Source organism: Canis aureus, chromosome 16, assembly GCF_053574225.1.
Source record: "Canis aureus isolate CA01 chromosome 16, VMU_Caureus_v.1.0, whole genome shotgun sequence".
Taxonomy (NCBI): Eukaryota; Metazoa; Chordata; class Mammalia; order Carnivora; family Canidae; genus Canis; species Canis aureus.
This window is the reverse complement of record NC_135626.1, coordinates 14,276,981-14,294,683: the sequence shown is the minus strand read 5'-3', so window position 1 is coordinate 14,294,683 and position 17,703 is coordinate 14,276,981. Positions and strand designations below refer to the sequence as shown.

The 17,703-nt window shown below is 49.7% G+C and overlaps 1 protein-coding gene across 9 annotated transcripts in view; it reads left to right on the top strand.

Moving 5' to 3' along the window:
- RAP1GAP2 (RAP1 GTPase activating protein 2) overlaps positions 1-17,703 on the top strand; it is a 224,356-nt gene that overhangs the window by 78,004 nt on the left and 128,649 nt on the right. Inside the window, exon 1 of one of the 9 annotated variants that reach the window (XM_077851699.1) lies at positions 7,797-7,951. The exons of the other annotated variants lie outside the window; for them this stretch is intronic. Within the exon in view, the coding sequence (XP_077707825.1) occupies positions 7,845-7,951 (107 nt within the window). The 5' untranslated portion in view covers positions 7,797-7,844. Of the gene's footprint in view, positions 1-7,796; positions 7,952-17,703 lie in introns of those variants that run through there. 9 annotated transcript variants of the gene reach the window in all.

Here is a 17,703-nt window from a genome sequence, read left to right as displayed (position 1 = left end):
AGCAAAGAGTTTGGAGCCTTGGATGAGAGGCATACAGACCGTGCACAGCTCTGGGACTTGGGGGAGGCCAAGATGGGGGCAACTAAATGGGGCTCCCCCTGAGGGTGGAGGGGAGTGGCTTACCAAAAGAGCTTAGATTACAACCGGAGTGACACAGGCTAGACAGCTGGAGGGACTTTGCTGATGGAAGGAGCGATGGGCCCAGAAAGCCTGCCTGGTAGAAAGCTTGCAAAGCTCAGACACAGCTGTTCAGCAGGATTCTCAGGGCTGGGCCCGGTGGGGCGAAGCTCCAAGCCAGGGGAGTCTGTGTCAACACTGAAGATAAAGCCCTGTGTTTGCCTTTGAGGCTACGGAGGGTCAAAATGGGAAAGAGCTATTAACACATCAGTGAGTTCCAGTCCAGAGTCCGTTGTGAAGGAAACACCTTTCCGTGGGGCAGAAAAGCTTTGATTACACCCACCAGTAGGGGCAATTTCCTCTAGGAAGGAGTATCCATCCCAGAGGAGCAAGAGATTAGTTTAGACAACAGAAAAAAAAAACAATAAAGATTTATCAGGAATCAGGTAGATGAAGCCCTAACCTATGAATTTTCTGGTTGACCAGGCTCATGAGCTGTCTGCAGGCCACACAGTGATCCTCCTGGTGTTGATTCAAAGGTGAAGTTAGTGCTCTTGCCTGGCCAGGTGCCAGCTACCACACTCTGCTTGGCATCCCATCCTGGCCCCCACATACAGACACGAGCACATATACAGACACACTGACACACACCGACATATACACACCCCTGGTGGAATATATGTGCAGGGGACCCAGGCATACTGCTGTGAGCACCTAAACCCTAGATTGTATGTCAGTTAAATTCCTGTGTACATAGCAGTACCTCGGTCTTTCTAAAGACTCTTGCGTCTGGCAGATATATACAAGTCAGGAGCAAAAAGGGGAACCAAAGAGAAGTTCTAGAGTCAGGCTCACAATACCCCTCTGGTGCTCACTCTAATTTTTGTCAGGCTCAGTTATTTGGTTTCCCAGTGAACAGTCACTGAGCAAGGATTCCAAACCCCACAGCGAGAAAGGCCACTCAAAGAGTCTTTGTCAGGGACTGTCATAGGCATTCTCATTTGAAATGTTCGACAATATCTATCTCTTAGTGAATTTAAAACATAGTCCTTATACATTTGTATATAGTAGAAAAATACAAATGTAACAATAAAGATCATCATTTACTTGCAGATATAATCCCTGTTAATACCCCCCCCCCCCCACTATGAACATTTTCTTTTACTTTTTCTTACAGTGGATATCAAGTACTTACACTGTAAATAGAATTGTGCCCCCAGCAGTTAGCGATGCTGTGCCATTCTTGGGTCAGCTAGATCTCCACTCGGCCCACTCCGCCACTCTACTCTTACTGCTGTTACTATTAATTTCAGTTTTTTGGGGGTAAAATTTACATACATTGAAATGCACAAATCTTAATTATATATTTTGGACAAATGGATTCCACCACCCTATCCTGATATAGAACATTTCTGTCTCTCCAGAAACTGCCTTACCCCCAGAGGCAACTACTGCCCTAATTTTTGCACAGTAGGTTGTCTGTCTTTAGAACTTCATATAAATAGAATCAAATTTTTTTTTGTATCTAGCTTTTTTCACTCAGCATAATGTTTTAGAAAATCATCCATGTTGTTGCATGTTTTGGTATTTTGTTCCTTTTTAGTACTCAGTGGTATTCCACGGTATGGATGTTCCACAGTTCGTTTATGGGCTGTCCATTTTGAGGTTTGTTTATTTATTTTTAAGTAATCTCTGCACCTGGTGTGGGACTCAGACGCACAACATCAAGAGTCACACACTCTTCTGACTGGCATCACCCACCTGGCCCCAGCCAGGTGTCCCTGGACTGTCCATTTTGAGTAAAGCCACTATGAACATTTTCATACAAGTCTTTGTGTGGACCAGCTATGCTCATTTAATTCTTGCAGGGACCTTCAGAGGGTGATGCTGTTGTTATCCACTTTTTACAGATGAGAAAACTTAAGGCTCATAGAGGTTAAAAATCTAGCCCAAGGCCACACAGATAGTAAAAGGTGGAGATGGCATTCTAACCCAGGTTTGTCTTTTTTTTTTCCCTCCCTGTGGTTATCTTTGTGCCACAGCTGTTTGGTGTCATTAATTATAGGGACAAATGGCTTCTCAGCAGCCTGTTCATAACTGTTATGTATCAGTTAGTACAGTATCAGTTAGTGCAGTACAATGGTTAGTATTGATAGTAATAGCTCTGAGTCACCAAGAAAACCTGCCTTTAAAAACAATGAAAACGTGTAAGATTTTTCAGAGAAATTTTCAGCCAAGTTTATTACAATAAAAGCAAGCCAGCAAACAAAAAGTTTGGTTCTCAAAGCTCTAGTTGTCTGGAAATCTCAGTTAGGTGTAATACGTCATTTCTCAAGGAAGCCAGAGACAGAAGGCGTGACTGGGTATATAAAATAGTATATAAATAATACATGTATAAGAAACCATTCTGTTCTTTGTAGATCCAAACAGAATAGGTTTTTGGATAGTCTGCTGGTTCTTGCTTGGAAAGATGTTGCTAAGCAATGTTGCTAATATTATGGAAAGACAGCTTTCCTCCTCACTTTTCCACTCAGCCCCAAAAACCCTAGAGTGGAAGTGGCTTCAAGTGGTAGCCACAGCTGGGGAGGTTTGCTAATCTGTGAGGTGGGCACCAGGGACCCCGGTGTGAGAGGAGTGTGCCTCGGGCCACCCAGTCCTCATCCTTTTCTGCTCCTAATTCTCTGGATTGGCCCCTGGGGGGCCTCCATGCAAAATGTGCTGTTTCATATTCATCAGAAATATCACACACAGAAGAATCCTTTTGAACTTTTCTACTGTGGGAAAAATTATACTCATGCTACTTAGATTCATGGATTCACATTCCATAAATGAACCAGAAAGAAGTATTTTAAATACCTCCAGTAACCAAGGAATAGATAAAGAAATCCTTTCTTCCTCCTCCTACCCCGCTTTTTATAACCCCTGAGCAAAAAATCAGCAAAGTTCTGATTGACATCATGCATGGCAGGCCCTGGGTACCAAATGATGTGCAGCCTGGGGGCTGGATCCCTGCCACTGAGTGGGATTTGTGGGTTTCCTCAGCCATGGTTTCCTTTCCCTGAAGCTCGGAAATGCCACACAAGCCACCAAGATCCGTTTCCAAAATCTGAGCCAGTTTCTAGGCAGATCCTCTATTTAGTATGAAATATGTGGCTCCAGGAAAGTATGGCTGTGCCAGGGCTCCCAAGGTTTGTCTTTGAGGCCTCCCAGGCTGGCCGTGGCATGACCTGTTGCTGTCACTGAAGGACCCTGTTGTAGTGGGATGGGGTCTTATGCTCGTGGTCTCTGAGAGGGGACGTTAGGAGCTGGGAGGAGAGTCAATGCATTGGGTGTTGTCAAAGATCCCTCCTGCATCTGTCTTTTCAAAGTAGAAATGTTGGGGCCCTGGGGGACTCAGCCGGTTACGCATCTGATGCTCGATTGCAGCTCAGGTCTTGATCTCAGGGTTGTGAGTTCAAGCCCCATGTTGGGCTCCATGCTGGGCATGGTGCCTACTTAAAAACAACACAAACCCAAACGAAGTGTAAATGACTTCCACACCTCAAACCTTCCCAACCTTTCCTGCCTCTCTCCCTCCCTCTTTTTCCTTACCGACCCCCCCCCCCCCCCCCCCCCCCCCCCCCCCCCCCCGACCTTTCCAATTTTTTCTTTTCTTCTTAGGTAGTATCCCAGAGACGCATGTGTAACAAGGCCCAGCAGGGGGCGCTGATGCACCTGCCAAGAATGCATGACATGACACCCCGTTGCTTACGGAGCACAGGTGTGAGTGCTCCATAGAAGTGACAGTGAGAGGCTTTGGAGTGATTTCTCCAAGCTGCTGTATATAAGGGTGTGCCCTCAAGGCATACAAGAGTGACAGGTGTTGGCGTGTCCTGAGCAGGTCTAAGGCTGTGTGATCCATAGGGTGGCTGGGACGCTGTCCCCAGCAGGAGGGGAGGGGCAAGGCATCTGAAAGAAGTCTGATTTTTATAAAAGCCCCCCCCCCCCACCCCCCGCCCGCTGGCTCCAAAACCCCTCTTTGCTGCATATCTCTTCTGAATCCTAGCCGTCCTAGCTGAGTAGGGTTGCAGTCATTTTGCAGAGCCACGGAGGCACCAGAGGCACTGGAGCTAGCGGTGGAGTTGAGTCCAGTCGGGTGGGACTGGGAGGGAGCACCTGCTCTGCGCTCTCTCTGAGACCTGGGTGCTGGCAGCAGGGCTGATTCCCATTTTCACACGGATGTGTCTCCTGGAGCGGGTTCCCAGGCACAGAAGGCTCTTTTCTTTAGGCCCAAGCATGCGTGCCTGTCTCACCCCACTGGCCCCTTAGGAACAGGCTGTGCAGCTGTCTGCCCTGTGTTTGTGATTAACTTCCCATCGTGCCCTCCCTCCCCACTCCCACCCAGGCCCCCTCAGCCTTTGGGTCCCCCCCCCCCCAACTAGGGCAGAGACCCAGGGTGGCAGCTGCTTGGCATTTATTCTCAGGGACTGTGGGTTTGGGGGTGGGCTGGAGCAGACCTTTGAGGTCCTGTGAGTGGGGTCACTGCTGGGGATAAATTGCTGGTGGTGGAGATGAGGGAGATCCCTTCTCTGCAGACCTCACTGACCTCCCTCGCTCTAGTCTGGATGTGTCCAGCCTTCTCTGTTGAGTCACTAACGTGAAAATTGTTCCCTTTCGATTCCCTTTCAAACTTTTGTGATTTCTTTAAGGGCCATGTCTTTGTTTGGTGCAAGTGTGTGGCTAACAGCTAACCCTTGCCTATTTTTCTCTTTTAACGAAGGTGTTTTAAGCTCGGAGCCTTTGTCAAGCAATAGTATTGAGCTAGAATTTAGTAAGTTTGTGTTTGTTGTCATGGTATGAATGACAAGCAATAATAGATTTGCATTTAGAGTGGTAATGTCTTCTTTTAAAATTAAGTAAAAAAGTGAATTGATTTAATTAAAGGAAAATAATAAATAACAGGGTAAATGCTGTTGAGACAAGAAATGGTAAAGGGTGTGTGTGAATGGCCTAATTTTGGGGAGCAGTGGCTGGGTCACACTGCCCAAGGTAGCTGGGAATGGGATTCTTTTGTGGTTTCATGTGTGTTAGCCCTGATTGTTTTGGGCAAAGATGATCTTCCATTGCTCACTTACCCTAGTCTCTCTGCACAAAGTAATAAACGCTGATGGAATGGAAAAGTCTAACATAGATGGCCACTGCCTCCCTGACTTATGCCAGGAAGGCATAGGGGTGGTGCCCCCGGCCCACCAGCACCAGGTGCCCCACTGCAGCCCACACTCCACGTCAATTCCTCCCTTTCTCCTACATACCCCATCCAAGCCTCCTCTTCACTTCAGAACTGAAAGAGAGAAGGTCACTGGCCAGCTCCTTATGCTTTGGTGTTTTGGTATGGGGTGTGGGCAGAAGGAAGGGTCCTATCACCCTCAGCAAACTTCTACCTCTAGGGCCTTAGGTATCAGATCACATTTTGGTCTTTTAGGGACAACCTTGTGTTTTCAGCCACACTGGGGCTAGAAACATTGTGGTTGTAGAGGAACTGAGAGTGCCCAGAACCCTAGAACAAGAAGGATAACCTGCTTGGTGGAAAGATTTTTTGCCTTCATTCCAGTGCCCTGTTGACCACTGATGCCCTTGGCCTGGAATACCTCCCAGGCAGTGGGGGATGGGCTAGAGCCACCCATACTCAACTTGCCTGGGAAGGGGTTAGGCCTAGCACTGAGACGAAGCCTTCTTCTGTATAGAGTACACTCCATGCTGGGCTAGACCCATGGCCACTGCCCCCATCACCCTCTCTGTCCTGTAGCTGAAATAGTCCATCAGCTAACTTGTCTGTTTTGTGTTCTGTCGGAGGCAAAAGCCCTGAGCTGCTTGTGCTCTGCTCTGCCCTCTCTCCCACTGAGGGCACTCATTTCCCCATTCTTTTTCCAGACTGATTCTCAGGTCCATACCTGTGCACTCTGTACAGCAGGCCTAGCTGCAATCCCAGGGTGGGGCCTTGGTCACACAGTCTCTGGCTATAAATAGATGTCGGTGGCTATCTCTGTGATCCCCCACTGCCCAGGCAATCCCAGGAGGGCCTGGGCCATTGCTAATGGATGCTTCATAAATAAACCAGGCACATTTTGGCACCACCCTGGTGTTCCCTCCTCTCCACCTCAACTCCAGTGCCAGCAAGAAACTGTGCCCACTGCAGAGGTGGGGTTGAGGCCTCAGGCCCTGGAATTCATTTCTAGCTTTGTCCCTCTTCAGCAAACCCCCTTCCCTCCCTGGTACTCTGTGCTTATATGAACACCAGACTGTATTAAAAACAAAAACAAAACAACAAAACCCACGACAAGGCAAGTTGCCTCAGGGACCTCTATGGCCCCAACAGGGCTGTTCCCAGAGGATGGACTAATTGCCTTATTTAATTCCCTCCAGCCCTCTGCCCAAGTCCCTTCTCTAGGGGGAAGAAGAAGCAAAGCCAGTGTGGACATGAGGGTGGTGGTGATGGTGGTGAAGGGGCTAGGCTTCCTGTAGCAGATGGAAGTGAGTGAGTGGCAGGGACTGGGCCATGGCCTTTGCCCGGGAGCTGGCCAGTGACCTTCTGTCTTTCAGTTCTGAAGTGAAGAGGAGGCTTGCATGGGGTGTGCAGGAGAAAGGGAAGAACTGACACGGGGTGTCTGTGGCAACGGGGTGCTAGGTGCTGGTGGGGTGGGGCACGAGGCCCAAGTGTAGCCTGGGTGAAATTGATCCCTGACCCCAGTGTTGTGTCCACCTTCCAGCGCAGGGGGAAACACTGGTGCCCCTGGGGACTGACCGCAGCCCAGGGAGGGGTTGATGCTGGAGTAGCCCCCTCTGGCCTCGCGGGACAGTCCCTCCCGGACTCCGGAAAGGAGAGGTAGCATCCCGCTGAGTCTAACCGCCGGTGGCGGCCAGGGAGGGCGGGCGCGGGGCGCGGGGCGCGGGGCACCGGGCTCCCTCTCTACGCGCCTGGCCCCGGGCGGGCCAAGGCAGTTTCCCACGGACTAAGGACGCGCGTTTCGTCTCGGTGCATGTTTTTTTCTCTCTGTGTTTTAAAGACCGTGACAGCATTGGGGAAGTATCCCGGCGGGCCGGGCCGGGCCGGAGAGCGCGTCAGCCGGCTTCGCCTCGGGAGGAAGCCCGGGGCCGCCAGCGGGGGCGGGGAGGGCGGGGAGGGGGGGACGGAGAGGGCGCGGCGAGGCCCGGGGCGGGGGGGCTGCCCGCCGGGAGCGGAGCGGAGGGCGCCGAGGGCGAGCGCCGGGCGCGAGCTGCCGGAACCGCCCGCAGCCGGGGTGTCCGGGCCGGGGCGCGGAAGGCGGGGCCGGGGCGGGGTCCCAGCGCGGGCGGCGCGTCGGAGCGGGAGCGGGAGCGGGAGCGGGAGCGGGAGCCCGAGCCCCAGCCCCAGCCCCAGCCCCAGCCCCAGCCCCAGCCCCAGCCCCAGCCCCAGCCCCGGAGCCGCCCGTCCGGACCGCGCCCGCAGCGAGCCTCGGGAATGCCTGCGCCAGGGGAGCGGGCGCCGGCCGCCCGGCGGGCTCCGGGGAGACGCTGAAGGTCGCCGGGAAGGGAGCGCCCGGTCACCTGACCCCCGGGGCGCACCTAGGCGGGGCGGGGCCCATGAGCGGCGGGCGGCGGGGGCCCGGGGCGCAGGGGCCGGCAGCGGGCGGCGCGGAGCTCGCGGAGCCGGGCGGACGGGGGCGCGCTGCGGGCGGGCGAGGGCGCGGCTGGGCACCGCCGGCCTCGCCATGTCCCAGCCCGCGGGGAGGATGCATTGCCGAAAGGCGGGGATCCGCGCCGCGGTGGTGCTCATCGGACTTCTGCACAAATCCCGAAAACAGAATAAGGAGAAAAGGTAAAGCCGGGCAGCGCCGCCTCCCCCCACCCCCCTTCCTCCGCTCTCATCCTGAACCCCCGTTTTCTCTGGGGTGGAGTTTTCTAAAAGGACCCTTGGCTCCGAGTTTGTTGGGAAAAACCTCTGCTCTGTGCGCCTTCGGGGCAGTGGGTGACTCCGGAGCCTCACCCCCGACACCGGCTGTTGGGAGAAAGCCGAGGCTGGATACTGGCTGGGTCGGGGGTGCGGGGTGCGGGGTGGGGGGTGGGGGACAGCTGGGAGAGCCCTTCGGGCTCCATCATCAACAGAGGGGCCCCAAGTGCTTCGTCCCCATTTCCATTTGCCCATGAGGTGCCCTTCCTGAAGCCTGCAGCTCGGGTAGCATCGATCCGACCCCGGGTGACAGCCCCTGGCTCAGCCCGAGTGCCCCAATGCGCCGGAGATGCCCTTTGCTTCTTTGTAACTTGACTGAGCGCGTGAGGTGCCTGCCAGGCCGTGATCTGCCTCCCTGGCGCAGTGCCGGCTGGCAAGAGCAAGTTTGGAGGTTGCTTGACAGTCCCCTCTCCCCTTCTTTGGATTTATTTTTCTCTTTGCATCTTCACCTTTCTTGGATTTACTCTACTGATTGTTTGTTCGGGGATGTTGGGGATCATTCTCTTGAGCTATTTCAGAGATGCTCTGGATGACTTACAGGGTAAGAGGTTGGGGTTTGGGGCAGGCAAAGGAGCTTCTGGGGCAGCTTCCTGGGCTCCAGTCCCTTGCTGCAGGCTTGATGTCGGCAAGACCCAAGGGAGCCGTTCACAAAGGCTGGCACACAGTCACTCCTCTGCCAGGGTACACAGGAGCCCAAAGCTTCCCAGCAACTGGGGGTCATCAGACTTGACTGTCCACAGAGAAGTTGTGAGGATTTGGGGTGACTCCAGTGGCTCTGCTGGATTCTAATTTGCAGAGGAGTTGGAGTGGTTAGTTCTGTGCTCTGCATTAGAAAAGGGCTAAGACAAGGGCTAAGACAAGGGCAGTGGAGCCAGACACTTGGATGGTGACAGGTGACCCCTGGGCTTGCCCAGAAGCTGGATGTGCCTGAGGGGATGGGGGCCCGGGCAGTGGACTGGAGACTTTGAGAAGCTGGCATGGGTTGCCTCTGGTGTGGGAGTCCCCCATCCCTCTTGTCCCCTTTCCTAAGATGCAGTCCAATTTTATGTTTCCCTGATATTTCCCCACAGTGTGAGGTGACTAGCCAGTGAAATGACTTCAGGTGGTTAAGCATGAAATAACATTGAGTCACCTAGTGAGAAGGTTCTTCCCTTTTCAGTTCTCTACCAATGCATGTGATTTCTTCAAAGAGAAAGTTTCAGGTTGGTGCTAGTCTGCCTTTAACACCTTTTTAACACTTGCTGATCTCTTTCATAACAAAGAGAAAGCAGACCTCTGGCTCCAGGCCTTTAAAGTGGGGAACAGTGCCTGCCTACAATTTAGGTTGTTTTTGTGCTATTTATTTTTAGGTTTCTCTCCTAGGTATGGTCAGTGGTACTGATTTTCCTCTTTGTGGTGGTGATATAAAGAAAGCATCACTTTAAATTAAATGTATTAAGTCACAAGTATGAGTCCATCTCACAGAAAAAGTTAGTAATGACACAAATGTTATAGAATGTGGCAGAAACCTTGCAAGTGATGTGGGCAATGGCTGATGCTGGGGACAAACCTGTCTAGCAGTAAAAGCTACCAGCAGGACTCCAGAGCCCAGTGCTCCAGGTCTGAGCCCCATTTCCCCCTAGACTTTGATTCCCTTTCATTCCCTGTCCTTCAATAGAGGGGGGGGGGGTGAATAAGTCAATCCTCTAAGTCAGAGGGAGAAGGGATGACTGTTTTGAGATAACCAGCACCTGTTTTGAGGAATGAGAAGGATGATGTGCTTGATTGACAGGCAAGCTTCATCAGACCAGTTCCTGTTTCTGAGTATAGAGTGTATGTTGAGGTGGAAGACTGCCTGTGCAGTCCTGGCTTAGCCATTGACTGTGACATGATAGTATAGGTATAATCTCCCTGAGCCTGTTTCTGTGTACATACAAAAAGGCTTGAGTGAGATAATGTGGGTGAAGACGCACCTGAGAGATGTGAAGTATCATGTGAGGATGAAGGGGTTTGAACAGAATGGTTCCTATTCGCCTCTTTCTGGGCTTGTGCCCTTGGAGAGAGACCAAGGTACCATGTCTGGTGATGGATGACAGCCATGCATGGGTTCAGGAGGCAGGTGCAGTGAGGCACAGGGAAGGATTGGACAGCGGACAGGAAGGGGTTGGCCAGGGTGAAGATGCCCTAGGCTCATGGCATCTTGTCCTTTGTCCTGGATGTACTATGCCCTTCCCTGCAATGCAGCAGACATTGGGGCCCTCCCAGCCCCTGCCTTCATCCTGTTCTGCTGTTGTTTCTGTCATCCTGATTGCTTTGGCCACAGACTTAACTTACCCAAGGAGAGGGGTTGATTTCATCTTGGTGCTAAATGACCTTTGCTTCTGTTGCTATACTCTGGGGTTTCTTTGTCTTTAAGGATCTGAAATGCAGTGCTCACTACTGACCCTCGCTCTATGGGCACTAGCCATGGGGGTTGGGGGTGGGGTAAATATGGGGTGTGCCGGAGCAGGCTGCAGCTGTCAGCCTCTCATACGTTGCTCCCCAGACTCCAGCCAGGCTGGATGTTCACTTTGTGGAGTCTCTGCTTCCTCCCCACCCTCATCACGGATCAGACTCAGATCCCTTCTTCATTCCTCCCAGAAGGCTTGATCCATCCATCGATCTTCCCAGCACCTTTAATTGACAGGTTTATGCAGATAGCACTCCTGGCTGTTGGCCTTAAGGGATGAAGTGGTCTTGTGTGGCATGGCAGTGATGGCCCTGTGGTTCTTGTCATCTTCCTGTGCTTCCCAGGCAACTTAGAAATATATTGCATATTGAAGGAGGCAGGTGTGCCAGGGAAGATGGTAATGACACAGATGTCCCAAATGTGCCCAGAACTAGGTGACCCCAGGTCACTTGTGGTAGGTCCTGAGAACCATGCTGAAAGCTTCACTCTCAGTTTGCCTCTTGGAGAAGTGGCTATTGTGCTCATCAGCCTTGACTTGACAATTCTGCATGAGAATTGTGGGGTAACCTGGAGGTTCTGTCTCTTTATGACCGTCTTCCAGGGACTCCCATCACCTGGGCTCCTGCAAAAGCAGTGGTGTATTTGTGAGGGGGGATTGATTTGAGCATGGTTCCAAGGAGGCACCTGAATGAAGCCTTCTTTGCAGATGGCATTTTGCAGACCACTTTAGTGGAAAGCTCCTTTAAAGTGCTTTGATTTTCAGATCCTGCTTTCTTGTAGTTGTGGCAGATTGGGGTAAGATGCAGAGCATCACCCTGACCATGATAGAAGTGGACAGGTGTGGGAGGTGGGGGAGTGCTTTCCTCTGAGGTGGCAAATGGGTACTTCTGGTGGGGAGGATTGAGGCAGAGAAACAATCAAAATATGTATGTTCCAAAAAGCATAGATGAAGCTGTATAGCCTTGGGAGTGACATTCTGGAGAGAGGTCACTTAGTGTAAATGAAAAGACATCTTATTGGGGGTAGTTTTTTGAGACAACTCCCACCATGGGGTTTATGAGGATAATAGTATGAATCTACTCATTATTCAGTAAACCACTCATGGTAGGCCCTGGGGGAGTGGTGGTGGAGCAGAACAGTGAATCTAACTAATCTGATCCCTCCGTTGTGGGGTATAATGATGGCCAGTAGGTTATTCCTGTGTAGATTATCAGAAAAGTTTATTCTAGCTTTTTTTTTTTTAACTTTTTATTGTGGAAATTTTCACACATGCACAAAAGTAGAGAGGATAGTGTAATATGATACCCAGTTTGAGCCATTATCAACTCATGGCCAATCTTGTTTCATTTAATTACCAACCCACTCCCCCACAAGATTATTTTGAAGTAAATCCCAGTCATGATATCATTTCATTCATAAATATTTCAGTATGTATCTTAAAGATGAGAATTTTTCTATGAAAACATAACACTATTATCATACTCTCTAAGTTAGCAGTAATTTCTTAATATATTTAATTAGTAAAAAATATATATGTATATTTAATTAGTGTTCAAATTCCCTTAATTGTCTCATAAGTTTTTCAAAAAATTTCTCAAAGATTTTCCTTATTTATTTGAAAGAGAACATACGGCATGCAAGCAAGGTGAGGAGGGACAGAGGGAGAAGTAGACTCCTTGCTGAGTAGGGGGCCCAGTGTAGGGCTGAGGGGGCTTGATCCCAGGACCCTGAGATCACGACCTGAGCCAAAGGCAGACTCCTGACCAGCTGAGCCACCCAGGTGCTCCTCAAATTTTTTTTTGAGACAGTATTAAAAAAAATCCACTATAACTGGTGATATGTCACTTTATGAGTTTTCTCCACCAACTTTCGTTTTGCTTATAATCTCTTTATTGGAGAAACTTGATTATCTTGGGGGAGTTTCCCATAGTCAGGGTTTTACGGATGATATCTCCTGGTGTCATTTAACATGTTCTGCTGTCCCCTATGTTCTGCTCAGTAAATGGTATTTAGTTTTAGAGGCTCTATCATATTTGGATTTGTTTGTTTTTTGGGCAAGACCTCGCATTGGAGCTTATCAGATTGTCTGTTTTGGTGACATTGGCAGTTGATTGACTTGTCCGTGGAGTTTGAAGGCTGGTGTCATGGAGGATACTTGCATTCTGCCATGGGAGAGCATGTGGCAGGCCTACAAGCTGGCTGGATTTGGGGCCTAAGCCTGTGGAGTGTGCAGGAGTACTGGCCTTGGAGTCCCAGAATCCCAAGGTTGGAAGGGGCACCCAGTAGGAGCTGATCTATTCCCTGGCCCCAGAACAGATGGCTACTTGTTCTCTTCTTTGGAAGTGGCTGGGTCCTGCCCTTTGTGGAAGGGCCTGTTAGTTGCCCTTTCTTGTCTGATGTTTGAATGCCACCCGGTTTGCTGTCGTTGCTTTAAAGAACAAACATCTCCCTTTAGCCAGCTTCTCATTTTAAGCCTCACTGAGTGCCTGAGAAGTTAGACTCATAGAGTTCAGGGACAGAATTTGAGGCAGAAATGAGTTTTTTTTTTTTTTTTTCTTCTTTGGAGCCACTGTTTTAATCTCCTGTTTGGTGTCCCTGCTTCTCGTCCTCCTTATCCATTCTTCTCATGGCAGCCAGAGTGGAGTTTTAAAAATTCAAGTAAAATCAAGTCTTCCCACTGTAGAAATCTCTCAATGGGCTTTCCATTATATTTAAATGAAATCCAAATTCTGAAGGTGGACCTTACTTCCACTTTGCCTCTCACTCATTGTGGTCACTGTATTTCTGCTTCAAAGGCCTTTCTGTTTCTAGAACATACCATGTTTGTTCCTGCCCCAGGCCCTTTACATGTGCTGTTCATGGTGACTTAATTGAGTGGTGTTTCCTCTTTGTTGGATGTCAGCTCAAATGTCATCTCATCTAAAAGGACTCCCCTGACCATCCAATCTGAGCAGCTCACTCCAGTCATTATTACTTTACCCTGATTTATTTCTTTCACGGTACTTATCATTAACTGTTACTATCTGGCTTATGTAATAAACAGTTTACTGATGGTTCCCACCCCTAGAAAGTGAGCTCTCTAAGAGTGAGGACTTTGCCTTTTTCACTCTTGGGTCCCCATTTCCCAGAATAGGAGATGCTCAGTAAATATTTGCTGTGTGAATGAATGGGTGCACACGAGACTCACTGACTCCCCAGAAAAAATATGCGCACTGCCTGTTCCCCGAGGTCCTCTTAATACTGCAGTGCCCTCTGTCATAGATTTCAAGATGTCCTTTCCTTGTATGGGGTTGGAGATTCTCCCCTTCTCTCTTGCATTCCCCTATAAGAAAGATTTGGAGAGAAATACAACTAATGATGTGCACATGTGGAGTGCCATTATGACTCTTTCTGACTCCTTTCCTGCTCCTGTGTGGTTAGGGGACCTGTAGATGTGAGGGTGCAGGCTCAGTCCTAAATCTGGGGCTGGGTGCCAGGGCTGCCCTGACACTGAGTTCCTAGATCTCCGGTCTTGGAGCTGCTGTCTGCTAGGCAGAGGCGGGCTCCCTTCATTCATGCCAAAGAGGGGCCAGTGCATGTCTGGATTGGTGAACAATCGCCATTAGTGAATATATGTTTTTTCTAAAATACAGTTTTATCTCTTTGGAGTCCGCCTGGTACACAGATGGCCGGGTACCAGGATGTTGCCAAATAGACGGCCTGCCAAGCCCATTTGGTTAAACCAACGAAAATCACTTCTGTGTGGGTGGGGGCTGCTGGATGGCTCAGAAGATTTCTCAGTATTTTTAAGCAGATGAGGCCCTCTTGCCCCCCCCCAACCCCATACCCGCCCCACACACTGAGTGCCTTTGCCTCCTGAATCCATAAAGAGTAAATGAGGTAGGCAAGATGATTTCAGGTGGACACATGCTGTTTATTTTAATTGCTATTTAAAAACATGAATTCTGGCAACTGGTACTGGTTTTCCATGTATGATGGTTACATAACATCTTTAAAAAGTAAATTTAAGTAAAAAAAATTGCGATCAATTTAAAGAAAAGTGTTAAGAAAAGTAATAGTCAGGTGGCACATAGATTTGGGAAAAACTTGAGATGATGATGTGGAGATGTCTGCAGTTTGGAAGGAGGGGGCACCTTTCTTGTATATTCAGATGGGCTCCAAACACCAGGTGCTGGGGTTGCTGAAGGTGAATGGTTGTAATCAGCCAACATCTCCTGAGGCTTACTGTTTGTAGGCTTACATACCTGTGTTAATTCTACCAGTTATTGTCTTCGTTTTCCAGTAGAGGGACAGAGGCTCGGAGTTTTAGGAGATGAGGTGGGGGGAGGGGTGGTGCAGAATCAGAGGTGGAGGGGTGGACGAACAGGGATTTTAATCCTGGTTTGTTCAGGTCCAGAGGCTGTGCTCTTAACTGTTACTTTATTTGGAACCCAGGATAAGCACTTATGCAGTGCCTGGCTTCTGAGAAGTGCCTAATACATGTATCTGCCACTGTTGTCACGAATGCACGGAAGTGCAGCACACTTGTACAGTAAGTGTCCAGTCTTAGGGCACAGTTCAGTGAACTTCCACGTATGTATCCATCTGTGGAGATGGCATCCACGTCAAGACAGAACTTACCTGCCCCCTAGCAGGCTCCTTTGTGCCTTCCCACAGTCCAGTTATGATTAATGTGGAGTCAAGCCCTTTGCCTTGTATGTGGGACACCTGGGGTAGCCTTGACACCCATAATAAAGGAAAGAATATATTTGGGGTTTCATGAGTTGGAATTTCTTTTCTTTTCTTTTCTTTTCTTTTCTTTTCTTTTCTTTTCTTTTCTTTTCTTTTCTTTTCTTTTCTTTTCTTTTTTCTTTCTTTCTTTCTTTCAATTTAAAGTAGGCTCTGTGCCCAATGTGGAGCCCGATTGGAGATTTGAACTCACAATCCTGAGACTAAGATCTGAACCGACAGAGATCAGAAATCAGACCCTTAACCACTTTGAGCCACCTCAGGCGCCCCTGTGCGTTGGGATTGCTAAGTGGGGAGTCCTAGTTCATCCCTGAAGAAGATGTCAAAGAATCCACACTGATTTCTAGGGGCGAATGAGTTTGGTTTTACCTTTCCCTCTCCTTCTAGACACACTCAGTGGGAACGTGGAGCTGATGCTGTGTTTATTCACTGCCCTTGGAGCAAGGGTGGGTTGAAAAATTGTCACTTGCTTTTAAGCTTATCGGTTGTGAACACACTGTTTCATGAAGGCTGGAACTCTAGCCAAGTGCCTGGAGCCCTCTGAGGTGTGGGCTGACCCTGCCAGGCCTCAGGGTTAGCCCACTTCTCCAAAGGCAGGAGGGAGCAGGCATGTTGATTAGAGCCACCCTCCCCCCCTTTTCTGTGTGTTTACCGTAAAGATCTATGCCAACCACTGAATCTGTATGGCAGAGTAAGGAGGCTGTGCTGGGGCCTTTTGTCGTCATGAGCCCTTACTCTTGAGATACAACTTGAAACAGCCCGCAAGCAAGGCACAGAGCTCACCAGGTTGACCAGACAGATCCCTAGAAGGGTGGAGGCAGGACTCCCCTCGCTTGTCCTCCCCTCGCTTGTCACAGTCACATGCTACACCACCGCATTGTCTTGGCTGCAGAGAGTGAGACAACAGCACCCTGGCACCTGGGAATCTGCCTGGTTGGAAGTGGCCCCTGCAGATTCCTCAGGTCTTCACAAAGCCTCTGTTCTGGGCCAGATACTGTTCTAGGTGCTGGGGATACAGCAGGGAACAACATAGGTGCAAAGCCCTGTGCATTCTTGAGGGGCTTTTATTAGGCTTACATGTGTTTTTTCCTTTTAAGCTGATATTTTAAACTTGGAAGGTTCCATGTTACAAATGGGTTTTTTTTTTTTCAGTCTTCTCCTGAGAAAGCAGAAGCTTTTGGCAACATTGGCTGGGCCTGCCTTCCTGCATCACATTTAAGCTGCCAGGAGCCTGCTTAGTATAGGGCTGGTCCCTTTCTGCTCACCATTGCACCCACACCTGGCCACGCATGGCCATCTCCCCCACCACTGAGGCATTGGATGTATAGTGTGGGAAGCAGGAGACTCAGGGGGGCTGCATATTGGTACTAACTGAATGGTGGAGGCTATGGGCCAGGTCCCTGCCCTGCATGCCTTTGGGCTTCCTTGATTTGGGTAGGCCCATTGTGATTGGAAATGAGGGTTCCCTGCAGGAGATGGGCTGCAGAATGGCCACGTTAATTTGGCTTTAGATGTTCCTCCTACCTTTCCCTCCCTAATTGCTCCTCAGTAAAATAACAAAAATTATGGGAGGCTATATATTACAGTATAAAAGCCAGGAATCCTAAGAGAAGGGACTGGGCTGGGAGCTTGCATTGGCCCCACTGTATGCATGGCACCAGGCTGTCACCTCAATGTCTCATTCTCTGCACCTTGCTTACTGTCACCATCTCCATTTCATAGAGGAGAAAGCTGATGTTCAAAAGGGGTGACATTTCCAGTGTCATTCAGCTTGTACAGCAGAGCTGGGATTCCATCCCATATCTGCCTGATGCCAAACGCTGTGGCTTTTCCTCCATCGCCAATTTCACGGTGACCCCAGCTGAATTACTTGACCTCTCTGCCCTTGAGGGTAATGCCCTCTCTTGCCTCTATGAAGTGGGTGATGATGCAGCTCAGGTGTATGAAATGCATACCAGGTGTGTGAAATGCTTCAGAACATTAAGAACCGTGGCACCTTAACACATTATTTTTTAAGAAAGAGACTGGACTGGTTTCTGGGGCAGCTGGGCTTCTTTTGACTACTAGGCCTCATCTCAGGCAAGGGAGGGGGCAGTGGAGCCCAGAGTGGGGGAAAGTCTGATTTCCCAGGCTCTAGATAAACTGAAAGGGCTCCTGGCTGCTGTCCTCACTAATTAGAACAGAAATTGCTGATTCTCTATGAGAACGGGAAGGTCTGGGCTGGAGCCTGGGTTACCTGTGCCATCTGTATTTTAATAGAACATTTATTTTAATAAGATTTAATCTGAGATGCAAAGACAAAAACAGTGTGTAAATCAAGAGGTGACTGAAACAGGCTGTCTGAAAACGAGATCTTCAGATGTGCCAAGAAGGGCTTTTGAGTGTGACATCAACAAAAGCCAGTCACTGATAGCTGAGAAGGTCCCCCAAGGGCACGGCCACGTGGAGGCAGGACACAGCCTGT